The sequence below is a fragment of the Nerophis ophidion genome, linkage group LG07 (assembly GCF_033978795.1).
Source record: "Nerophis ophidion isolate RoL-2023_Sa linkage group LG07, RoL_Noph_v1.0, whole genome shotgun sequence".
Lineage (NCBI taxonomy): Eukaryota > Metazoa > Chordata > Actinopteri > Syngnathiformes > Syngnathidae > Nerophis > Nerophis ophidion.
The window spans coordinates 35,105,159-35,132,658 of record NC_084617.1 but is presented as its reverse complement, the minus strand read 5'-3'; the positions used below and the strand labels follow the sequence as shown (position 1 = coordinate 35,132,658).

Here is a 27,500-nt window from a genome sequence, read left to right as displayed (position 1 = left end):
TACAATGCTAAATATATCCTGTGGTGTACCTCAGGGATCAATACTAGGACCTAAACTATTCAATCTCTATATAAATGACATTTGTAAAGTTACAAGAGATTTAAAGTTAGTATTATTTTGCAGATGATACAACAGTGTTTTGTTCAGGAGAGAACACACAGAAGATAATACAAATAATAACAGAAGAAATGAACATATGAAAAAAAATGGTTTGACAAAAACAGACTATTATTGAATCTCAGTAAAACTAAAATAATCCTATTTGGTAACAGTAGAAGAGAAAGTCAAACACAAATACAAATAGACGGAATAGAAATTGAAAGAGTAAATGAAACCAAATTTCTAGGTATAACATAAAATAGCAAGAAACACGTCAATAATGAATAAAGCCAAATATGTTCTAGACCAAAAATCACTTTATATTCTCTACTGCTCACTAGTGTTACCATATCTGAGTTACTGTGTAGAAATATGGGGAAATAATTACAAAATTACACTTCATTCACTAACAGTGTTACAAAAAAGATCAGTTAGAATAATACATAATGTTGGATATAGAGAACATACAAACCCTTTATGTATAGAATCAAATATACTGAAAATCCACAACATAGTGAATTTGCAAACAGCTAAAATTATACACAAAGCAAACTATAACCAGCTACCCAGGAATACACAACAATTCTTCTCAAAAAAAGAGGAGAAATATATTCTTAGAGAAAAATGTAATTTAAAACATTTGTGTGCACGTACAACACTAAAGACCCTCAGTATATCAGTATGTGGAATTAAATTATGGAATGGATTAAGGAAAGCAATCAAACAATGTACTAATATGATCCACTTCAAGAAACTCTTCAAACTTGAAGTGTTTACAAAGTACAAAAAAGAAGAACCCTTATAAACATTCTGATTTTATTCACCCAATTCATTCTTTCATTCTCAAAATAATCTTACTTATCTCACCGTATGGAATAAGACTTACTTCACCAATTATTTATTTAGTTATTTTTATTGTAATTACTTATGGAGTTTATTGTGAATACATTGAGAACAGGAAGTGAACAAAAGTTTTAGCAACTGTTATGTAAAAGAAAAGGGGTAGGATTAAATAAGCTCTGCTTCTTCCTACTCCTTTTCGAACATGTTGAAAAGAGAAACTGGAAATTGTGATGTATCATGTTGTATGCTTGCATGTTCCAAATAAACTCAAACTCAAACTCTTACACAGACTGCAGAAGACACAAAAAGTGTGTGCCAGCTGTGCTCCTGAAAGCACTTAAACTACATTTTGGGCAGCACACTTCAAACACTATTGGAAGATTTTTGGGACATTTTCCAATTAAGGAAAAATATAATCTTTTCAATCCACTGTGTTTCTGAAAGGGTTTCAAAATGAGGGACTTTTTTGAACTGCCATTTTATCTCTGTCCACCAATGTGCTCTCCAGGGCAACATCTGGGAGCAAATATTCCAGATATCCTTCATATTGGAGATGATCAATACGGTGCCATTTGTCATCACAGTAAGTCATCACCTCCACAATATGATTCAACACTTTTTGTTCAATAGATCAGATTTGTTTGAAAAATCAATCTGTAGTGAGCAATGACAGGATGAAAAGGACCTGTGATTGATATGTCAATAGTCTTTACTCTTCTTATTCCTTTTCAGATCTTCTGGCCTCCATTAAGAACCATATTTGTTCCTGTTTTTCTTAACTGCTGGCTTGCCAAGGGGGCCCTGGAAAACATGATTGTAAGTATAGGTATCTAACACATATATGATTGCAAGTATGCGTTTGTATGTATCTAACACATATATTATTGTAAGTATATGTATATATAAATATATATCTAACACATATATGATTGTAAGTATATGTTTGTATGTATCTAACACATATATTATTGTAAGTATATGTATATATAAATATATATCTAACACATATATGATTGTAAGTATATGTTTGTATGTATCTAACACATACAGTATATGATTTTAAGTATATGTTTGTATGTATCTAACACATATATGATTGTAAGTATATGTTTGTATGTATCTAACACATATGTGATTGTAAGTACATGTATACATTGTATCTAACACATATATGATTGTAAGTGTTTGTTTGTATGTATCTAACATATATTATTGTAAGTATATGTATATATAAATATATTTCTAACACATATATGATTGTAAGTATATATTTGTATGTATCTAACACATATATGATTGTAAGTATATGTTTGTATGTATCTAACACATATATTGTTGTAAATATATGTGTATATATATCCAACACATATATGATTGTAAGTACATGTATACATTTTATCTAACACATATATGATTGTAAGTGTATGTTTGTATGTATCTAAAACGTATATTATTGTAAGTATATGTATATATAAATATATATCTAACACATATATGATTGTAAGTATATGTTTGTATGTATCTAACACATATATTATTGTATGTATATGTGTGTGTATATATCTAACACATATATGATTGTAAGTACATGTATACATTTTATCTAACACATATATGATTGTAAGTGTATGTTTGTATGTATCTAAAACATATATTATTGTAAGTATATGTATATATAAATATATATCTAACACATATATGATTGTAAGTATATGTTTGTATGTATCTAACACATATATTATTGTATGTATATGTGTGTGTATATATCTAACACATATATGATTGTAAGTACATGTATACATTGTATCTAACACATATATGATTGTAAGTGTATGTTTGTATGTATCTAACACATATATTATTGTAAGTATATGTGTGTATATATATCTAACACATATATGATTGTAAGTACATGTATACATTGTATTTGATTGTAAGTATATGTTTATATGTATTTAACACATATATTATTGTGAGTATACGTATGTATGTATCTAACAGATTGTTAGAATATTTATATATGTATCTAACACATATATGATTGTAAGTACATGTATACATTGTATCCAACACATATACGGCATATACATATACGGCACAAATACCGGACGGCATGGCGCAGTGGAAGTGGCCGTGCACAACCCGAGGGTCCCTGGTTCAATCCCCACCTAGTACCAACCATGTCACGTCCGTTGTGTCCTTGAGCAAGACACTTTACCCTTGCTCCTGGTGGGTGCTGGTTAGTGCCTTGCATGGCAGCTCCCTCCATCAGTGTGTTAATGGGTAAACGTGGAAGTTGTGTCAAAGTAGTGAAGGTAGAAAAGCGTTACACAAATACAACCCATTTATCATTTATCATTTATATGATATGATTGTAAGTACATGTATATACGTATGTATCTAACACATTTATGATTGTAAGTATATGTTTATATGTATCTAACACATATGATTGTAAGTATATGTATATATGTATCTAGCACATATATAATTGTAAGTATATGTATATATGTACCTAACAAATATATTATTGTGAGTACCATATTTTCCGCACTATAAGGCACACCGAATTATAAGGTGCACCTTCAACGAATGGCCTATTTTAAAACTTTGTTGATATATAAAGCGCACCGCATTATAAGGCGCACAGAATAGATGCTACAGTAGAGGCTGGGGTTACGTTATGCATCCTTTAGATGGAGCTGCGCTAACGGGAATGTCAACAAACCAGTCAGATAGGTCAGTCAAACTCCTAAAATGAATAAAGAGCTGTTTTATTCTTTTCCCCGATTCAATAAACACGTAAAAAACAGTCTGATACTGTTACGGTAAATAAAACGTTAGTGCAATCACAATATAGTAAGACTCGAAATAGTGCAAAGCAATAATATATCAAAAACTCAACGTTGCTCAAACAATAATGTCACACAACACAACACACAAAATAAACGCGTAAAGCTCACTTTATTAAGTTATTCCTCATCCACAAATCCCTCAAATTCTTCTTCTTCAGTGTTCGAATCAAACACTTAGGCGAATACGGCATCCAACATCTTGTCGAAGTCGTCATTAAAGGAGTCAGTGTCGCTGCTGTTAATGTTAAATTCTCTCGCTGCTGCTCTATTCCCATCTTCTACTGTGTGACTGATCGCCTTGAGTTTAAACTTTGCGTCGTAAACGTGTCTCTTAATAGAGCCATTTTGGGGTCTTTACATAAACACAGAAAGAGCACGCCTCACGCAGTCATATATCCCTGCATGCACCGCGCCCTTCTTTTTCTACAAGGGAAAATAGGGTAGGCGGTTGCTTGAAGTGCACTTCTTCTTCTACGGGGGAAAATAAGGTTGATTACCATAGTTGCGAGACATCTTGTGGCATGTATAATTCGGACACTGAAGAAGAATAATTCGAGGGATTCGTGGATGGGGATTAACCTAATGAAGTTAGCATTACATGTTTATTTTGTGTGTTGTGTGACATTAACGTTTGAGCAACGTTGAGTTATTGATATATTGTTATTGCTTTTGCACTTTTTCGAGACGTCATTAATGGAGTCAGTGTTGCTGCTGTTGTCCAGCAGTTCAGTGACAATTCCTACTCTCCTGAAATCATGTCTCTCAATAAGAGCCATTTTGGGGTATTTACATAAACACACAAATGGAAATGAGACGGCACGGCCTGGCGCAGTCATATATCCCAGCATGCACCGCGCGCTTCTTCTCGAATGAAATGAAATAGGCGGCTGCGTACTGTAGTTGTGAGACCTGTTGTCACTCAATATTTGTCCATATATAAGCCGCACCGGATTATAAGGCGCACTGTCAGCTTTTGAGAAAATTTTAGGTTTTTAGGTGCGCCTTATAGTGCGGAAAATACGGTATATATATGTATGTATCTAACAGATTGTTAGTATATGCATATATGTATCTAACACATATATGATTATAGGTACATGTATATACGTATCTAACCCATTTATGATTGTAAGTATATGTTTATATGTATCTAGCACATATATGATTGTAAGTATATGTATCTATGTACCTAACACATATATTATTGTGAGTATATGTATGTATATATCTAACAGATTGTTAGTATATGTATATATGTGTCTAACACATATATGATTGTAGGTATATGTATATATGTACCTAACACATTAATTATTGTGAGTATATGTATGTATGTATTTAACAAATTGTTAGTATATGTATATATGTATCTAACACATATATGATTGTAAGTATATGTTTATATGTATCTAACACATATGGTTGTAAGTATATGTATATATGTATGTAACACATATATGATAAGTATATGTATATATGTATGTAACACATATATTATTGTGAGTATATGTATGTATGTATCTAACAGATTGTTAGTATATGTATATATGTATCTAACACATATATGATTGTAAGTACATGTATATATGTATCCAACACATATATTATTGTGAGTATATGTTCATATGGATCTAACACATATGGTTGTTAGTATATATATATACATGTATCTAACACATATATGATTGTAAGTATATGTATATATGTACCTAACACATATATTATTGTGAGTATATGTATATATGTATCTAACACATATATGATAGTAAGTATATGTATGTATGTATCTAGTATATATTATTGTAAGTATGTGTATGTATGTATGTATGTAAATATGTATCTAACACATATATGATGGTAAGTATATGTATGTATGTATCTAGTATATATTATTGTAAGTATGTGTATGTATGTATATATGTATCTAACACATATATGGTTGTAAGTATATGTACTGTATATATGTACCTAACTAATAACTTAATAAATTATTGTGACCACTAATGTTGGTGTTTGCCAAAAAATAAAAAATACCACTCTACTCACACTTAAAGACAGCAAAATTAATGTTTCAGACAGTTAATAATACATAGGTTATTAGTGTTTACAAATCGACCATGTATCTCTGTTTGAGTAATTTTACTTGATCTAACCTTTTCTAAAGTCCCACACTACAAAATAATACAAGTGTGTGATATCCAATAGGATTAATATCGGGATCAGCCAATGCTCAAAGCTCTGATATGGAGGTGAAAATGTTGTCCCAGGACACGCCTACAAATCTTTAGAATTGTTGCAGTTGCATGAAGACGTAGTCCACCACAGCTGCAACGTGAATCTTAAAAAGGTGCATACGGTTGTCTGCTGCTGATATCATCCAGGATGTCAGGTAGATAGAACATGGTAGAAGGTGTCCTGCCAACGGACAGATGGTGTAGTCTTGTGCCAAGCACATGGAGGTGGAGCACATGCTGACATGCTGAACATACTACAAGGAGCAAGCGTTGACTCTGATCACTAACACGTCTCTCCTGCTGGCAGAATGACTTCCATCGTGCCATCCAGAGGACTCACTCAGCCATGTTCAATCAGGTCTTCATCCTCATCTGCACTTTACTCTGCCTGGTTTTTACTGGGTAAGTCAGCGCTCCGACTTCTTTCATCATTCATCATGTGATGCAACATGAACATTTGGATTCATATGATAATTGATAAACACACTTGGATGATGGTGATACTGCTCACATACTGGAGAAGCAAGCTAGTAGGGTTGTCCTGATATCAATATTTTGGTACCGGAACCAAAATGTATTTCGATGTTTTTCTAAATAAAGGGGACCAATAAACTGCGATGAGGTGGCGACTTGTTAAGGGTGTACGCCGCCTTCCGCCCGAATGCAGCTGAGATAAGCTCCAGCGAACCCCTGCGACCCCAAAAGGGAAAAGCGGTAGAAAATGGATGGATGGATGGGGACCCACTAAAATGTAATTTTTGTCTTTATTGTAACAAAAATGTAAGGGTACATGACACATATGTTTATTATTGTAATTTAGTCCTTAAATAAAATAGTGAACATACTAGACAACTTGTCTTTTAGTAATAAGTAAACAAACAAAGACTCCTAATTAGTCTGCTGATGTATGCAGTAACATATTGTGTCATTTATCTACCTATTATTTTGTCTACATTATGAGGGACAAACTGTCAAAAAAAATGTATTAATCTACTTGTTCATTTACTGTTCATATCTGCTTATTTTCTGTTTTAATATGTTCTATCTACACTTCTGTCAAAATGTAAAAATCACTTATTCTACTCTTCTTTAATACTTTACATTAGTTTTGGATGAGACCACGCGTTTAGGTATCGATCCGATACCACGTAGTTACAGGCTCATACATTTGTCATATTCAAAGTCCTCATGTGTCCAGGGACTTATTTACTGACTTTATAAACATAATATGATTTTTTTCTTAAAGGAAAAAATATTTTGTGACGATAAAAGATATCGATGTAATCATAGTAGTATCAACTGGATACGCTGTTGTACTTGGTATCATGAGAGTGGATGTCAGGTGTAGATCCACTCATGGCATTTGTTTACATTGTGACGCCGGTGAGCTATTGTATCCTCCTTGGGTGTGTAGTGAAGCATGTTTAGCTATTCCTCGTCCTGCAGTGATGATTGTACTTGCTAGAAACGTACTTTCAGTGTTGCCATGGACATTTGGAAGTAGCTAAAACACTGTGGATGGATGTTTGCTGCTAGTTAGCTAGCCAAGTCTTAAAGCACCTTTTCGCGAGAGTGTTTCAGTGTTAAAACTTCACCTTTATCTTTACTTTTTACACCAAAATGCGTCCATTCTCCCTTTTCTGTCTACACACTGTGTCTGTTTGTAAGTACTCTATTTGGGTGCGCTGCCGAACATGCTCCTCAGCTCATCTTGACATGACAAAGACGCGCCGTCATGCCCGTTAAAAAAAGGTGTGGGGGAGAGTTAGCCGGTACTTTTTGGAGGCGGTATAGTACCGAATATGATTCATTAGTATCGCGGTATTATTCTAGTACCGGTATACCGTACAACCTTACAAGCTAGCATAAATGCGAACGAGAGGCATTAATGACTAATTCTCCCTCACGCCAAACTAATAGTGTGTAAACAAAAGACTGAGCTGTTTGTTTGTGTAGGTAGAACCAGGCTGTGTTCTTTTAGACCAGAGTGATAGGTTTAGTCACGAAGGAACATGACACAAAGTCTACAGCAGGGGTCGGCAACCCAACATGTTGAAAGAGCCATATTGGACCGAAAAATACAAAAAACTAATCAGTTTGGAGCCGCAAAAACTTAAAAGTCTTATGTAAATGTTATAACGAAGGCAACACTTTGTTTATTTCTTTTTTTAAAGAAATAAACAATAATTACAGTGAATTTCACACACAAAAAAAAAACATATAAAATTAATAAGTAGAGGAGAAAAAATATATATATTTTTTGGACTATATGCCGCACCGTTATGTATGCCGCACCCACTAAAATTGAGAGGAAAATAAAGTTTTTTTATATACAAGCCGCACTCACTAAAATAAAAATAAAAAGTTTTAAATATAAGCTGCACCCACTAAAATTGAGAATATTTTATATATATATATATATATATATATATATATATATATATATATATATATATATATATATATATATATATATATATATATATATCCTACTAAAGTTGAGAACAAGAAAAATGTTTTATATATATAAGCCGCACCCACTATTATTGAAAATACATTTTTTTATATACGGTATATATAAGCTGCACCTACTAAAATTGAGAAGACCAAAAATGTTTTATATATAAGCCTCACCCACAAAAATTTTAAATTATATATATATATATATATATATATATATATATATTCTGAACCTATTAAAACTGAGAACAAGAAAACATTTTCTATATAAGCTTCACCCACTAAGATAAATAAAAAAATGTTTATATATAAGCTGCACCCACTAAAATGTATAATATTTTATGTATATATATATATATATATATATATATATATATATATATATATGCATCCCTAACTCTTCCGGGCTACATTATACACTCCCGCTACCACCAAACACCACCCCCCCCCAACCCCGCCCACCTCAACCGACGCACGGAGGTGTGGGTTCACATTGTGGCGCATATCAGTAAGAGTGGTAAATTTGTTTATATCACAACACTCAGTGTAACCAGTATAGTTGTTGATCAAGTATGCCTTGCAGTCACTTAATTGTAATAACAGAGGCAGCCTACCACATGTGATCCGTGGGCACGCAGATGGAATGGTGTCAAAGCGGGCGCGACGACATGTTATAGTGGGCGTCAAAAGCATTGCCACCGCGGCACGTCCTCAATATTGTTGGCTGGGTGAAAATCGGTGAATGTTAACTCCGGGAGATTTTTGGGAGAGGTACTTAAATCTGGAAACCTCATCAGAGTGATAAAAGAGCCGCATGCGGCTCCGGAGCCGCGGGTTGACGACCCCTGTCCTAGGAGGATACAATAGCTCACTGGCGTCACAATGTAAACAAATGCTATGGATGGATCTACACCTGACATCCACTGTAATGATACCAAGTACAAGAGCGTATCTCGTCGATATTACTATATTATATTACATCAATATTTTTTATCGTCACAAAATATTTTTTCTTTATTTATTTATACTCTGTTTATAAAGTCAGTAAATATGTCCCTGGACACATAAGGACTTTGAATATGACCAATGAATGATCCTGTAACTACTTGGTATCGGCTCAATACCTAAATCTGTGGTATCATCCAAAACTAATGTCAAGTATCAAAGAAGAGAAGAATAAGTGATTATTACATTTTACCAGAAATGTAGATAGAACATGTTAAAACAGAAAATAAGCAGATATTAACATTAAATGAATAAGTGGATTATCCATCCATCCATCCATCATCTTCCGCTTATCCGAGGTCGGGTCGCGGGGGCAGCAGCCTAAGCAGGGAAGCCCAGACTTCCCTATCTCCAGCCACTTCGTCTAGCTCTTCCCGGGGGATCCCGAGGCGTTCCCAGGCCAGCCGGGAGACATAGTCTTCCCAACGTGTCCTGGGTCTTCCCCGTGGCCTCCTACCAGCTGGACGTGCCCTAAACACATCCCTAGGGAGACGTTCGGGTGGCATCCTGACCAGATGCCCGAACCACTTCATCTGGCTCCTCTCGATGTGGAGGAGCAGCGGCTTTACGTTGAGCTCCTCCCGGATGGCAGAGCTTCTCACCCTATCTCTAAGGGAGAGCCCCGCCACCCGGCGGAGGAAACTCATTTCGGCCGCTTGTACCCGTGATCTTATCCTTTCGGTCATGACCCAAAGCTCATGACCATAGGTGAGGATGGGAACGTAGATCGACCGGTAAATTGAGAGCTTTGCCTTCCGGCTCAGCTCCTTCTTCACCACAACGGATCGATACGTCCGCATTACTGAAGACGCCGCACCGATCCGCCTGTCGATCTCACGACAGGCGGATCCACTTTTTACAGTTTGTCCCTCATAATGTAGACAAAATAATAGGTAGATAAATGACACAATATGTTACTGCATATGTCAGCAGAGTCTTTGTTTGTTTACTTACTACTAAAAGACAAGTTGTTTAGTATGTTCACTATTTTAGAAACCCCGTTTCCATACGAGTTGGGAAATTGTGTTAGATGTAAATATAAACAGAATACAATGATTTGCAAATCCTTTTCAATCCATATTCAGTTGAATGCACTACATAAACTTTTTTTTTTTTTGCAAATAATAATTAACTTAGAATTTCATGGCTGAAACACGTGCCAAAGTAGTTGGGAAAGGGCATGTTCACCTTTTCTTTTAACAACACTCAATAAACGTTTGGGAAAAGAGGAAACTAATTGTTGAAGCTTTGAAAGTGGAATTCTTTCCCATTCTTGCTTGATGTACAGCTTAAGTTGTTCAACAGTCCGGGGTCTTGTTGTGGTCTTTTACGCTTCATAATGCGCCACACATTTTCGATGGGAGACAGGTCTGGACTGCAGGCGGGCTAGGAAAGTACCCACACTCTTTTACTACGAATCCACGCTGTTGTAACACGTGGTTTGGCATTGTTTTGCAAAAATAAGCAGGGGCGTCCATGATAATGTTGCTTGGATGACAACATATGTTGCTCCAAAACCTGTATGGATCTTTCAGCATTAATGGTGCCTTCACAGATGTGTAAGTTACCCATGCCTTGGGCACTAATACACCGCCATACCATCACAGATGCTGGCTTTTGAGCTTTGCGCCTATAACAATCCGGATGGTTATTTTCCTCTTTGTTGCGGAAGACACCACGTCCACAGTTTCCAAATATAATTTGAAATGTGGACTCGTCAGACCACAGAACACTTTTCCACTTTGCATCAGTCATCTTAGATAAGCTCAGGCCCAGCGAAGCCGGCGGCGTTCCTGGATGTTGTTGATAAATGGCTTTCGCTTTGCATAGTAGGGTTTTAACTTGCACTTACAGATGTAGCGAGCAACTCTAGTTACTGACAGTGGTTTTATGAAGTGTTCCTGAGCCCATGTGGTGATATCCTTTACACACTGATGTCGGTTTTTGATGCAGTACCGCCTGAGGGATCAAAAGTCCGTAATATCATTGCTTACGTGCAGTGATTTCTCCAGATTCTCTGAACCTTTTGATGATTTTACAGACCGTAGATGGTAAAATCCCTAAATTCCTTGCAATAGCTCGTTCAGAAATGTTGTTCTAAAACTGTTCGACAATTTGCTTACAAATTGGTGACCCTCACCCCATCCTTGTTTGTGAATTACTTAGCATTTCATGAAAGCTGCTTTTATACCCAATCATGGCACCCACCTGTTCCCAATTAGCCTGCACACCTGTGGGATGTTCCAAATAAGTGTTTGAGGAGCATTCCTCAACTTAATTAGTATTTATTGCCACCTTCTCCAACTTCTTTGTCACGTGTTGCTGGCATCAATTTCTAAAGTTAATGATTATTTGCACAAAAAAAAAATGTTTATGAGTTTGAACATCAAATATGTTGTCTTTGTAGCATAATCAATTGAATATGGGTTGAAAAGGATTTGCAAATCATTGTATTCCGTTTATATTTACATCTAACACAATTTCCCAACTCATATGGAAACAGGGTTTGTATTTAAGGACTAAATTACAATAATAAACATATGTTTCAAGTACACTAAGTTTTTTTTGTTATAATAATGACATGTATCAAAACATTGGTCTCGATACCAAGACATTGGTATCGAGACAACCCGAGTACATTGTCTGATTTTTTAATTTTGTTTTATTTTTGGTGGTTTCACGGTGGCAGAGGGGTTAGTGCGTCTGCCTCACAATACGAAGGTCCTGAGTAGTCCTAGGTTCAATCCCAGGCTCGGGATCTTTCTGTGTGGAGTTTGCATGTTCTCCCGGTGACTGCGTGGGTTCCCTCTGGGTACTCCGGCTTCCTCCCACTTCCAAAGACATGCACCTGGGGATAGGTTGATTGGCAACACTAAATTGGCCCTAGTGTGTGAATGTGAGTGTGAATGTTGTCTGTCTATCTGTGTTGGCCCTGCGATGAGGCGGCAACTTGTCCAGGGTGTACACCGCCTTCCACCCGATTGTAGCTGAGATAGGCACCAGCGCCCCCCGCGACCCCAAAAGGGAATAAGCGGTAGAAAATGGATGGATGGATTTTTTTTTTTTTTTTTTGCTGTAATCCCTTCCATAATTATTCGTTAGTGAAGAAAATCCATAGATAAGACAGAGGGTTCAAAGTTTAGGGGGGAAAAAGTAGCAGCTTATAGTCTTGAAAATACGGTCAATGATTGTAGCACGACATTTTTTTTTTTTTAAATGAATAAAACAATAACAAAAATGTGCTATATTTATTCTGCCGACGTCCGAGCTCTGGTTCCCCAACAGCTGTGCCACTGACTGATCAACACAAAAATGAGGGAAAGTGACAAGTGTCTTTTCTTGCGTCCCTGCAGAGCTTGTGGCATCCAGCACCTGGAGAGAGCTGGGAAGAAGTTGTCCCTCTTTGACTCCTTCTACTTCTGCATCGTCACCTTCTCCACCGTGGGCTACGGAGATGTCACACCTCAGATCTGGCCCTCGCAGCTGCTGGTGGTCATCCTCATCTGTGTGGCACTGGTGGTGCTCCCTCTACAGGTGACAATACACTCTTCTGTTGTCCCCATACCAATGTGTTGGTGTCAGGACCGCTACCAAAATCTTTTTAGATGATTTTCCAAAATAAAAGGGGAGCACAAAACATGTCATTATAGTCTTTATGTGAACACAAAATCTTAGGGGTACAGTAAACATATGTTTAGCTTTTGTTAGCTATTGTATCCTTCTAGGGTGTGTAGTGGAGCATGTGTAGCTAGTCCTCGTCCTACAGTGATAATGCTACTTGAAACTATTTGTCGCCATGGAGGCCAGTATAAGTGATTTAGAAGTATCTCAAACACTGCTGGCGGCTGGACGTCTTAAAGCACCTCTTCTGGGATGGCGTGGTGCGGTTGGGTGAGTGGCCGTGCCAGCAACCTGAGGATTCCTAGTTCGATCCCCGATTTCTACCAACCTTGTCACGTCCGTTGTGTCCTTGAGCAAGACATTTGCTGCTGATGGGTCGTTGTTAGGGCCTTGCATGGCAGCTCCCGCCATCAGTGTGTGAATGTGTGTGTGAATGGATGAATGTGGAAATAGTGTCAAAGCGCTTTGAGTACCTTGAAGGTAGAAAAGCGCTATACAAGTATAACCCATTTACCATTTTTTTTTCGATTTTGTTAGCTATTGTATCCTTCTAGGGTGTGTAGTGGAGCATGTTTAGCTATTCCTCGTCCTCCAGTGATATTGCTACTACTTGAAACATACTTTATTTGTCGCCATATAGGCCATTTAAAAGTAGCTAAAACACTGCAAATTGCAGATGGATCTTCCTGAGGGTGTTTCAGTGTTATAATTTCTCCTTTATCTTTACTTTTACACCAAAATGCGTCCATTCTCCCTTTTCTGTCTACGCACTGTGTCTGCTTGTAAGTACTCGCAGCATCAAGCACATGAAAAGAAAAAAGTATTGGTACTTTCCGAAGGCAGCGGTACCTTTTAGGATGTATTTGTTAGTACATGATGATGCAATTTAGTGTGAATGTTTCAGTTTGAAGAACTGGCCTACCTGTGGATGGAGAGCCAGAAACTGGGAGGAAACTACAGTCGCCACCGAGCGCAGACGGAGAAGCACGTGGTTCTGTGTGTCAGCTCGCTGAAGATAGACCTGCTGATGGATTTTCTCAACGAGTTCTACGCCCACCCCAGGTTGCAGGTCCGTACCAGGGAGAGACCTTCCCAAGAACTCTCCATTCACTCTCATTCTTGTCTGTCTTGCAGGACTATTACGTTGTCATCCTGTGTCCCACTGACATCGACATTCAAGTCCGCCGTATCCTCCAGATACCTCTGTGGTCTCAGAGGGTCATCTACCTCCAGGGGTCCGCCCTCAAAGACCAGGACCTGATGAGGGCCAAGTGGGTAGCTCGCATGACACATTTGATAATTGAGTCTCATATTTTGGAATATTAATGAGTATATTTGTTCAGCTAGACAAACTTCGAGAGTGTAACCCTCATTTTCTACACCAAATACAATCATTGATACTATAAACATAACTTAGACCAGGGGTGTCCAAACTTTTTCCACCGTGCCCCGTGCACTGAAAAATTCAAACATGCGGGGGCCATTTTGATATTTTTCATTTTCAGAACCATTATGTTGTAACCATCGGGACTCCCCTTAATTTCTGTGAATGTTAAAGGTCCCAGGGACCCAAAAGGGTCTGAGCCTTCCAAGTCTTATTAATGTATGTATTCATTGGACAGGGACAGTACAATAAACATGTTAAAGTATATAAGACTTCTAGCCTCGGAATCATTTGCAACCCTTGTCCTTGGTTAGGCTTTTAAAGGCAAGTGAAAAACACATACAAAAAGATTAAAACAAGTACAAAATAAAAATACATCAAAAATAATTGGCCCCATTTGTCCATACTAGGATTGTATGGTATACCGGAACTAGTATAGTACCGCAATACTAATGAATCATATTCGGTACTATACCACCTCTAAAAAGTACCGGTATGAGCTGACATAGTGTGTAGCCAGAAAAGGTACTAAGTAAAGATAAAGGTGAAGTTATAACACTGAAACACCCTCAGGAAGAGGTGCTTTAAGATATGGCTAGCTAGCTAGCGGCTAACGTCCTTCCACAGTGTTTTAGCTACTTCTAAATCACTAATTCTGGCCTCCATGGCGACAAATAAGAAAATGAGCGCTGTAAGTGGCGTCCTCGTCTGTTTCGGGTCCTAAATGGCTGTCAAAGTGTACCAACTTGTTGATTTAACCACTCAGACTTCCTCTGAGCAAGAAAGCGAGCAATCAGCAGATCACTGCGCCGCTATAAATAGTCTGCGTTAGCACTTATTATAACAATATTACAAATACTTGTTAATGTTCAAGTCACAAAATGTAAATAGTTCATCTGTGTTAGCACTTATAATAACAATATCATTAATAATTGATTAATATTAGAGTCACAAAATGTAAATAGTTTGTCTGTTAGCACTTACAATAACAATATCACTACTACTTGGTTAATATTCAAGTCACAAAATGTAAAAAGTTTGTGTTAGCACTGATAATAACCACTAATACTTGTTAATATTTGAGTCACCAAATGTAAATTGAGTATTGTTGGCACTTTTTGGATGTTTATTTATTGGTTTTTATTTACGTTTATCTAATATTTAGAATGTTTAAAAAATAGTCTTTTATAATAATAATTATGAACTATGGGAAAACTTCCCAAAAAAAGTGCAGTTCCCCTTTAAAAAAAAGGTCATATATATATATATATATATACATTTTTGTTTTACTTTAATCTTTAAAATATCTACATAACAACTTCAGATCTATTTTTTTACATGAAGTTTGTATTTTTGTATGTTAATTGCTCTTTTTGTCAAAGAAAACACTGTTTTTCATGGCGAAAACACAAAATATGCAATATTTTCCCCCATAAAAATCTTCAAAGTGGAATATTTATTGTGATGTAGTGGAGAAGGTAAATGATTCATAATCTGTTGGTGGTGAACCCCAAGATGCATGGATGACAGGCATAGCACAGGAAAATATAACTTTAATGTCAAAATGCAGGGAAAACAGGATCATCGAGCCCTGACTGAAGGGCGAGGCAGACATAAATAGCAGCCAGCTGATAGGAAACAGGTTTGGCCAAGCTGCCAATCAGGGACAGGTGAGGGGAAATAGCACTCAGGGAGACAAGCAGGAAATGGAACTAAAATAAGAGCACTGACAACAACTAAGGAAAAATAACACGTGAATGTTTTTGATTCATTATTTTTTAAAAGTTACGGGTATACAAAAGGCCCCCTCATAATATCATACTTTCACTTTCAGTACTTAAAGCTGGTATAGTTCCTAGTCTTTACTTGAACTCTGACACTGTCTTCCATCTGGCTCCAGAATGGACGATGCCGAGGCCTGCTTCATCCTCAGCAGTCGTAACGAGGGAGACAGAACTGCTGCTGTGAGTCAAACCTCCATTTGTCAAACTCTATGATCCACTTTCCTTTCAACCACAGCTCAGCACTTTTCTGTCACACTTGACTTCTTCTTCTTCCTCTGAAAGTGTTTGGATGTTCTAATTATTCTACAACTATCCTTTGTCCATGGAAGTCAGGCCTGTCAAACTTATGTCACCACATGGCAGTTATGACTGCCCTCAGAGGGTAACACTGAATATTTACCAATGTAAAAGTATATTTGCATAGATCTGTGGTTCTCAACCTTTTTTCAGTGATGTCCCCCGTGAACATTTTTTTAATTCAAGAACCTCCTAATCAGAGCAAAGCATTTTTGGTTGAAAAAAAGAGATAAAGAATTAAAATACAGCACTATGTCATCAGTTTCTGATTTATTAAATTGTATAACTGCAAAATATTGCTCATTTGTTGTGGTCTTTCTTGAACTATTTGGAAAAAAAGATATAAAAATAACTAAAAAGTTGTTGAAAAATAAACAAATGATTCAATTATAACTAAATATTTCTACACATAGAAATAATCATCAACTTAAAGTGCCCTCTTTGGGGATTGTATCAGAGATCCATCTGGATTCATGAACTCAATTCTAAACATTTCTTCACAAAATAATAAATCTTTAACATCAATATTTATGGAACATGTCCACAAAAAATATTGCTGTCAACACTGAATATTAAATTGTTGCATTTCTTTTCACAGTTTATGAACTCACGTTCATATTTTGTTGAAGTATTATTCAATAAATATATTTATAAAGGATTTTTGAATTGTTGCTATTTTTAGAATATTTTTTAAAAATCTCACATACCCCTTGTCATACCTTTAAGTACCCCCAGGGGTAAGCGTACCCCCATTTGAGAACCACTGGCATAGATGATTATGATGTGTTCTACCAACTGTTTGATGGGTAACTTGCTGTGAAACAGTTAGTCAAGGTGACAAGCAGATATTTATGTATTTACAAATATACAGTCGTGGTCAAAAGTGTACATACACCTGTAAAGAACATAATGTCATGGCTGTCTTCAGTTTCCAATAATTATTTTTTTGTGATACAGTGATTGGAGCTCATGCTTGTTGGTCACAAAAAAACATTCATGAAGTTTGGTTCTTTTATGAATTTATTGTTATTCATCCGACCACAGAACTTTCCTCCAGAAGGTCTTATCTTTGTCTATTAGATGGATAAAGATAAAACAAAAAATTGAACTGTTTGGCCACAATACCCAACAATATGTTTGGAGGAGAAAAGGTGAGGCCTTTAATCCCATGAACACCAGGCCTACTGTCAAACATGGTGGTGGTAGTATTATGCTCTGAGCCTGTTTTGCTGCCAATGGAACTGGTGCCTTTAAATGGGACAATGAAAAGCGAGGATTACCTCCAAATTCTTCAGGACAACCTAAAATAGTCAGCCCGGAGATTGGGTCTTGAGCCCAGTTGGGTGTTCCAACAGGACAATGACCCAAACACCTCAAAAGTGGTAAAGGAATTGCTAAATGAGGCTAGAGTGAAGGTTTTAGAATGGCCTCCCCAAAGTCCGGACAATGTATGGACAATGCTGAAGAAACAAGTCCATGTCAGAAAACCAACACATTTAGCTGAACTGCACCAATTTTGTCAAGAGGAGTGGTCAAAAATTCAACCAAAAGCTTGTGGATGGCTACCAAAAGCGCCTTAATGCAGTGAAACTTGCCAAGGGACATGTAAGCAAATATTAACATTGCTGTATGTATACTTTTGACCCAGCAGATGTGCTCACATTTTCAGTAGACCCATAATAAATTCATAAAAGAACCAAACTTCATGAATGTTTTTTGTGACCAACAAGTATGTGCTCCAATCACTTTATCACAAAAAAATAAGAGTTGTAGAAATGATTGGAAACTCAAGACAGCCATGATTTTATGTTCTTTAAAAGTGTATGTACACTTATGACCACGTCACTATATATATATATATATATATATATATATATATATATATATATATATATATATATATATATATATATATATATATATATATGCAGTATGTTTCCGGACCATAGGTCGCACCGAATTATAAGGCGCATTAAAGGAGTCATATTATTATGATTATTTTCTAAATGTAAAATACTTCGTTATGGTCTACATAACATGTAATGGTGGTTCTTTGGTCAAAATGTTGCATAGATGATACATACACATCATCTTCAAGCCGCTTTCCGACAGTCGCTTCAGGATGCGCCGTTTTGTGGGCGGTTTTATTTACGTGGCTCACCTTCGACAGCGTCTTCTCCCCGTCATGTTTGTTGTAGCGGTGTAGCGTGCAAGGAAGGGAGTGGAAGAAGTGTCAAAAGATGGAGCTAACTGTTTTAATGACATTCAGACTGTACTTCAATCAATAACAGAGCAGCATCTCCTCATCTGTGGGTCACTAGTGCAACAACAACGCCGGAAATGTGTACCGTGAAAAATTGTCCGAGCGGAACTCTCTAATAACTAACCTTGGGTGAATAATTTAACTCAGTACACCGGTATGTTTTAGTGCTTTGATGGCGAGTTTACTGACAGATATAAGTAAGAACTTTACACTACTTTATATTCGAAATGGCAACAGTGGAGGATCCATCCATTCATCCATTTAGTAGGCTTATTCCCTTTGGGGTCGCGAGGACACTGGTGCCTATCTCAGCTACAATCAGGCGGAAAGCGGGGTACACCCTGGACAAGTCGCCACCTCATCGCAGGGCCAACACAGATAGACAGACAACATTCACACTCACATTCACACACTAGGGCCAATTTAGTGTTGCCAATCAACCTATCCCCAGGTGCATGTCTTTGGAGGTGGGAGGAAGCCGGAGTACCCGGAGGGAACCCACGCATTCACAGGGAGAACATGCAAACTCCACACACATGAATGTCCCATAACAAAAAGATAGAGAAAATGAAGAAGTTTATCAACTACGTTGTCGGCACGGACTACAGTGGCCATCACGCGCACATTTTCAAGACTTATGCAGATCTCAAATACAGATCAGCAGGTACCAGAAGGTTAAAAAAGTTGCTTTTGCATAATATTGTGAAACAAAGCGCCAGAAAAATGTCTGCTAATAGGTGCAACTATGCGGTCCTTAGACACACACCATAATAATACTTGTATCTCTGACTACGGTAGCCATAATGGACCGACAATCCATCAAGCGGTGAGGCTTCAAAGTCGTAGTAAAATATGTTGACGGATTTTTTAGCGCCGTGTGTTATGTTCTATATTTTCAATGGAACATTTAAAGTTTTGGTGTTGTTTACTGCCATCATATTGCCGTCTACACATATCTCTTATGTGTGACTGCCATCTACTGGTCACACTTATCATTACACCATGTACCAAATAAAATTGCTTCGAGGTTGGTAAGCACAACCAAAATTAGGCCGTACATTAGGCACACCAGGTTATAAGGCACACTGTCGAGTTTTGAGAAAATTCAAGGATTTTAAGAGGGCCTTATAGTCCGAAAAATACAGTATTATTATTTCTCATTTGTTATTTTTTTCGATAATTTTTTTTTTTTTTTAATAATCAAAATTGGGAATTAAAAACTTCAAATAATACTATTATCAATACTTTAATTTTGTTTATTAATACTATTACTGATGATGTAGCTTTTATGGATTTTTGGTTTTCCATTTTGTATGTATTGTATTTAATAAATATTGTAATTGTATTTTCTCTGTAACTTTCTATCTTAAGTATTGTAAAGCTGGGATTGGGTAAGAGTTGCTGTATTTCTTTTATCAGGTCAATTAACACTCTGTCATTTTTTTAAAGAATTATTAAAAAAACATAAGTCCTTTTCAAAACAGTTTTTGAAAAGGTTTTATCATCATTCATGCACCAAATAATTTATTACGAGAATCATTTTGAATCGAGAATCGACTCTGAATCGAATTGTCATCCTAACAGTCGAAATGGAATGGTGAGGTGTCCAAAGATTCCCACGTTTTTATTGAGGCAAATAATTTCTAGTCTAGTCCGGAAGTAGCGAGCCACATGTGGCCCCGGGGCCTTGTGTTTGACACAGTAAGCACCTGATGAGTACAGTAACAAGTGAAATGTCCCCGCAGGATCATCAGACGATTTTGAGAGCTTGGGCCGCCAAGGACTTTGCTCCCAACTGTCCTCTCTATGTCCAGATACTCAAACCGGAGAACAAATTCCATGTGAAATTTGCCGGTAAGTTCATCAGGTTCTCATTGAGGTTTTGGACCAAGTCTTGGGACACGTCACCTAACCCTTCAATGTGTTTGATCTCCCGTTGAAAACAGACCACGTGGTTTGTGAGGAGGAGTTTAAGTACGCCATGCTGGCCCTGAACTGTGTGTGTCCTGCCATGTCCACCCTGGTGACTCTCCTGGTCCACACCTCCAGAGGACAGTGAGTACACTTCACTTTTGGTCTTCTTGGTCTCCTGGTCCACTCTTCCAGAGGACAGTGAGTACACTTCTGGTCGTCTTGGTGTCCTGGTCCACACCTCCAGAGGACAGGGAGTACACTTCTGGTCGTATTGGTCTCCTGGTCCACACCCCTAGACGACAGTGAGTACACTTCAGGTCTTCTTGGTCTCCTGGTCCACACCCCTAGTGGACAGTGAGTACACTTCTGGTCTTCTTGGTCTCCTGGTCCACACCTCCAGGGGACAGTGAGTACACTTCTGGTCTTCTTGGTCTCCTGGTCCACACCCCTAGAGGATAGTGAGTACACTTCTGGTCTTTTTGGTCTCCTGGTCCACACCTCCAGAGGACAGTGAGTACACTTCTGGTCTTCTTGGTCTCCTGGTCCACACCCCTAAAGGACAGTGAGTACACTTCTGGTCTTCTTGGTCTCCTGGTCCACACCCCTAAAGGACAGTGAGTACACTTCTGGTCTTCTTGGTCTCCTGGTCCACACCTCCAGAGGACAGTGAGTACACTTCTGGTCTTCTTGGTCTCCTGGTCCACACTCCTAGAGGACAGTGAGTACACTTCTGGTCTCCTGGTCCACACCCCTAGACGACAGTGAGTACACTTCAGGTCTTCTTGGTCTCCTGGTCCACACCCCTAGTGGACAGTGAGTACACTTCTGGTCTTCTTGGTCTCCTGGTCCACACCTCCAGGGGACAGTGAGTACACTTCTGGTCTTCTTGGTCTCCTGGTCCACACCCCTAGAGGATAGTGAGTACACTTCTGGTCTTTTTGGTCTCCTGGTCCACACCTCCAGAGGACAGTGAGTACACTTCTGGTCTTCTTGGTCTCCTGGTCCACACCCCTAAAGGACAGTGAGTACACTTCTGGTCTTCTTGGTCTCCTGGTCCACACCTCCAGAGGACAGTGAGTACACTTCTGGTCTTCTTGGTCTCCTGGTCCACACTCCTAGAGGACAGTGAGTACACTTCTGGTCTCCTGGTCCACACCTCCAGAGGACAGTGAGTACACTTCTGGTCTTCTTGGTCTCCATCGAGGACTGGAACTCTGTTTATTGTTGAAGTAGACAAGTACACACGATCATTATTACTCACCAACACAGGCTGAAAGCATTTGACGGCCATTTTGATATGTTTCATTTTGAAAACCAATTTGTTTTGTAAACCCAATTTTGGTGAGTGTTTAAGGTCCCGGGGACCCAAAAAGGTCTCGGTCATTAAAGTGATAAAAATAAGTCATATATGAATATATTTTACTTTCAACAGGTAAATATTTACAGATCAGCTTCTGATCTATCTGAGTTTGTTTTTCTTTAATATTTTAAGCCTTTTTTTGTCAAAACTCCCTTTTTTACTCGGGAGTTTTGACAAAAAACTCCCTAGTAAAACACCAAATATGCAATAAATAAATCATATATTTATATTTTATTTACTGTCTACACCAGGGGTGTCAAACTCAAATACAGAGTGGGCCAACATTTTAAACTGAACAAAGCCGCGGGCCAAGGTTGAACAAATTAACCTTTTAATAGGGACCCAAACAAGTTTTGCATTGAATATTGAACAAAAAAGGCTTATAAAACTTTATAATGACATGCAAAATCAAGTTTTAAATAATAATAATTAAAAAAATATCAATGGCGTATCAAATAAAATTCAAATAAAAATTGAATGCCTCTTTTCTATTGGCAGCCCTCTGAGGTAAATATCAAAATAAAGTTTTCCACAGGCTAATAATAAATTTGAAAATAAAATAACAATAATGAATGAATCAAACATTCAAGCCTTGAAGTAGCAAGAGAAAGTGCATGAATAAAACGTTAATTATTGCTTGGGGGGGTTGTATATTGTACTGTCCCGGAAGAGTTAGTGCTGCAAAGGGTTCTGGGTATTTCTTCTGTTGTGTTTATGTTGTTTTACGGTGCGGATGTTCTCCTGAAATGTGTTTGTTATTCTTGTTTGGTGTGGGTTCACAGTGTGGCACATATTTGTAACAGTGTTAAAGTTGTTTATACCACCACCCTCAATGTGACCTGTATGGCTGTTGACCAAGTATGCTTTGCATTCACTTGTGTGTGTGTGTGTGTGTGTGTGTGTGTGTGTGTGTGTGTGTGTGTGTGTGTGTGTGTGTGTGTGTGTGTGTGTGTGTGTGTGTGTGTGTGTGTGTGTGTGTGTGTGTGTGTGTGTGCGTGTAAAAGTCGCATATATTATGTGACCGGATTGGCACGTTATTTCTTTGTAGGAAAAGCGTACGTGTCGACAGGTTGTAGGGGACGCTAAAGGCAGTGCCTTTAAGGCACGCCCACAATATTGTCGTCCGGATGGAAATTGGGAGAAATTCGGGAGAATGGTTGCCCCGGGAGATTTTGGGGAGGGGAACTGAAATTTGGGAGTCTCCCGAGAAAATCGGGAGTATTGGCAAGTCTGAGTGTTGGCAAGTATGAGTATTAGCGGTGAATGCGGTGTTACAGCAGCACCGCCGCCGTATAATGCCGGCGGACCAGCTCTAATGTTAATTTGATATTGCCTCAAGGGCCAAATGAAATTACACGGTGGGCCAGAGTTTGACACACATGGTCTACACTAGGGGTCGCCAACCTTTACCACTCAAAGAGCCATTGTGGCCCGTTTCAAAAAAATAAAGAATAATATGGGAGCCACAAGACTCTTCGAATGCGTAATGAAATAACACTGTATACATAGTTTTTTTTTTTGCTTTGTGCTATGTATAACCCAGGGGTCTCAGACACGCGGCCCGCAATTAAATATTAATATTTGATGTAAGTTTGGCCAGTGAGTTTTATATGAATGCCCCTTATTAGCATCACGCATACAATTTCTTGCGATTTGTCCGGGAGACTCGCGGGTTTCAGAGTGACTATTCCCTCGGACGTCTGCTGAGTAATACCCAATTAACAATAATAAGGGCGTGCTACGATGGAACTGTCTTTAGTGCCCTCCACAACTTGTACAAAAAACGTACCTGTCAGCTCACGTGTTGTATGTGGCTTCTGCAAACGCACACATGTGATTGCAAGGCATTCTTGTTCAACAGGTTGGTGGGGGGGGGGGGGGGGGGGGGTTTGGTGCTAGCGGGGTGTATAATGTAGCCTGGAAGAGTCAGGGTTGTATGGGATTCTGAGTATTTGTTATGTTGTGTTTATGTTGTGTTACAGTGCGGATGTTTTCCCGAAATGTGTTTGTCATTATTGTTTGGTGTGGGTTCACAGTGTGGTGCATATTAGTAAGAGTGTTAAAGTTGTTTACATCACAACCCTCAGTGTAACCTGCATGGCTGTTGAACAAGTATGCCTTGCAACCGCTTGAGGATTGCAATAGAGGTTTCACACAAAACGTGACCGGCCAGCACGCACATAGTGTTGTGTAACAGCGGGCACAACTACATGTATTAGAAGATGTCATGGGTATTACCATCACGGCCCGCCCTCAATGTTGCTGTCCGAGTGAAAATCGCAGTACGCATACCTCTGACAATTTTAGGGAAAGGCACTGAGGTCAGAAATCTCCTGGTAAATTCGGGAAGGTTGGCAAGTTAAGAGCTGAGCCACACCAGTGATCAAAGAGCCGCATGCGGCTCCGTAGCCGCGGGTTGCTGACCCCTGGTCTACACCTAAATATCTATATATCAAATTTAGATATATCTGTTGCCATGAAGTTTTGTTTTTTTATGTTTTATGACCTTTATTTTCCAAAGAAAACAACACTCTTTAAGGCAAAAACACAAAGCATGGAATTTGGGGAAATGGAACATTTATGTGAAGTCATTAGAACCTGAAATAAGTAAATAATGTATAACAACATTGTTCATTATTATTATTTTTGAACAATGACAGTTGAAAAACATCAGACTAAAGGTATCAGGATCATGTATGAATATTTTTTACTTTTAATACCTACATATTTGTAGATCAACTTTAGATCTATCCATTGCCATAAAGATTTTATATTTTAGGTTGTAGGACCTTTTTTTCCAAAGAAACACAATTTTCACAATTTTCCCCAAAACTATTTTCAAAATGGAACATTTATGTGAATAATTGGAGCATTAAACAGGTCAATAATTCATAACAACATTGCTAGTGGATCATAATAATTTTTTTAAATGAAACTAAAAGTTTCATAAGAGTGTTAAAATAAGTCGAATCAATAAATATTATTTTTACTTTTAATGATTAAATCTGTAGTTCAACAATCTATCCGTCGATTATAAGTTTTTATTATGTTTTAAAGTAAAACATAACTTGGCAGCTTTGTGTAGTTGCAGTGTGACACTTAGTTAGTCCACAACTTTGTGTAGTTGCAGTGTCACACTTACACTTAGTCTTCAACCAAGTGTAGTTGCAGTGTGACACTTAGTTAGTCCACAACTTGGTGTAGTTACAGTGTCACACTTACACTTAGTCTTCAACCAAGTGTAGTTGCAGTGTGACACTTAGTCCACAGCAGCACTTTGAAAGGAGAGCACTTCTCCCAGATTCTCACTTCTCTGCATTGACTTCCAGTTGGTTTTAGAATTGATTTTAAAAAGTAATTTTTTTAAATCTCGGAATCCAAAGTACATAATGAACCTCATCTAAATGTATGAGGTCCGAGGGCCAGTTCCAATGTGGGGTCTAAAAGGAGGCTTCAGACTAGGGGCCCTAAACTGTGGAATGTTCTGGCCCTCATGTCAGAATGTTGAATGTTTGAAATCTTGTCTTAAAGTCCACTTTTATTATCTGCCTTTTAAATTGTCTTCTGTGTCTTTTATTGTTTTATTTTATTATAATTATTTGTTTTTATTGTTTTATTCTAATGTGTTGATGTATTTTATTACTTTAATCTATTATTATTATTTGTTTTTATTGTTGTATTCTTTTATATTGATTTGTTTTTATTCTATTGATTTGTTTTTTATTGTTTTATTCTATGTTGCTGATGTCTTTTATTATTGTATTCTTTTATTATTATTATTTGTTGTTATTGTTGTATTCCATTATATTGATTTGTTTTGATCTGTTTTCTATTATATTGATTTGTTTTTATTGTTTTATTCTATTATTGATTTGTTTTTAATTGTTTTATTGTATTATATTGATTTGTTTTTATTATATTAATTTTGTTACAGTTTTATTCTATTATTGATTAGATTTTATTGTTTTATTCTATTATATCGATTTGTTTTATTTTTTTCTATTATTTTGATTAGTTTTTATTGTTTTGTTCTATTATTGATTTGTTTTTATGGTTTTATTATATTATATTGATTTTTTAAAAATGTTTCTATTATATTGATTTTTTAAATTGTTTTATTCTATTGTTGATTTATTTTAATCGTTTTATTCCGTTATATTGATTTTGTTTTTTCTATTATATTGATGTGTTTTATTGTTTCATTCTATTTTATTAATGGATTTTATTATTTTATTCTATTATTATTTGTTTGTTTATCATTTACTTGTTTCATTTGAAATGCTTATAATTTGATTACCATATTGTTTCATTATTTACAGTATGTGCAGCAGTTGTGTTGTTAATAGTGTTCCAGTAATAAAGAATTGTTAGGGTTAACATTGCAACATATTCTCATTACATTACATCTGTTTGCTTGTTCATTCCACTTTATGTATTTTTTTTTCTGTAATATTTGTTTTCAATTATTAAAAAATGCTCTGTGAGCCACACTTTATACTAACACTTTATATCAATCAGTGGCTAATATTCTTGGCATCAGCAGTATACTTCAGTTTTCTCATCAGCTCCAATCATCCATTGCTGCTTAGTACTTAGATGATACATGTGCAAGTGACATCTGCAACCCACACAACATCTTTCTACATCTGTGTGACAGTAACACAAATGCAGATGAAATAGTGTACTTACTCATGCAAATTAATTAGTGTATTTACTCATGCAGATGAAATAGTGTACATACTCATGCAGATTAAATATTGTACATACGCATGCAGAAGAAATATTGTACTTTCTCATGCAGATGAAATAGTGTACTTAGACATGCAGATGAAAACTGTAAATACTCATGCAGATCAAATAGTGTACTTACACATGCAGATGAAATAGTGTACATATACAGTACATGCAGATGAAATAGTGTACTTAGACATGCAGATGAAATAGTGTAAATACTCATGCAGATGAAATAGTGTACACATACAGTACATGCAGATGAAATAGTGTAAATACTCATGCAGATGAAATAGTGTACATATACAGTACATGCAGATGAAATAGTGTATTTATGCAGAAGAAATATTGTACTTTCTCATGCAGATGAAATAGTGTACTTACACATGCAGATTAGTGTACTTACTCATGCAGAAGAAATATTGTAATTTCTCATGCAGATTAAATAGCGTACTTACACATGCAGATTAATTGGGTACTTACACATGCAGATGAAATAGTGTACTTTCTCATGCTGATGAAATAGTGTACTTACTCATGCTGATGAAATGCTTCGTTAGGGAATGATTGACACATGACTTAATGTGCAGAAGTGAATGATTGACACATGACTTCATGTGCAGAAGTGAATGATTGACACATGACTTCAT

The 27,500-nt window shown here is 37.1% G+C and overlaps 1 protein-coding gene across 14 annotated transcripts in view; it reads left to right on the top strand.

The window, feature by feature from the left end:
• LOC133556297 (potassium channel subfamily T member 1-like) overlaps positions 1 to 27,500 on the top strand; it is a 320,711-nt gene that overhangs the window by 223,873 nt on the left and 69,338 nt on the right. For all 14 annotated transcript variants that reach the window (XM_061906103.1, XM_061906091.1, XM_061906090.1 and 11 more), the window contains 9 exons: positions 1,451 to 1,525; positions 1,675 to 1,758; positions 6,339 to 6,433; positions 12,850 to 13,030; positions 14,022 to 14,186; positions 14,252 to 14,388; positions 16,402 to 16,465; positions 20,591 to 20,699; positions 20,792 to 20,900. In XM_061906103.1, coding sequence (XP_061762087.1) covers positions 1,451 to 1,525; positions 1,675 to 1,758; positions 6,339 to 6,433; positions 12,850 to 13,030; positions 14,022 to 14,186; positions 14,252 to 14,388; positions 16,402 to 16,465; positions 20,591 to 20,699; positions 20,792 to 20,900 — 1,019 coding nt within the window. The remainder of the gene's footprint in view (positions 1 to 1,450; positions 1,526 to 1,674; positions 1,759 to 6,338; positions 6,434 to 12,849; positions 13,031 to 14,021; positions 14,187 to 14,251; positions 14,389 to 16,401; positions 16,466 to 20,590; positions 20,700 to 20,791; positions 20,901 to 27,500) is intronic.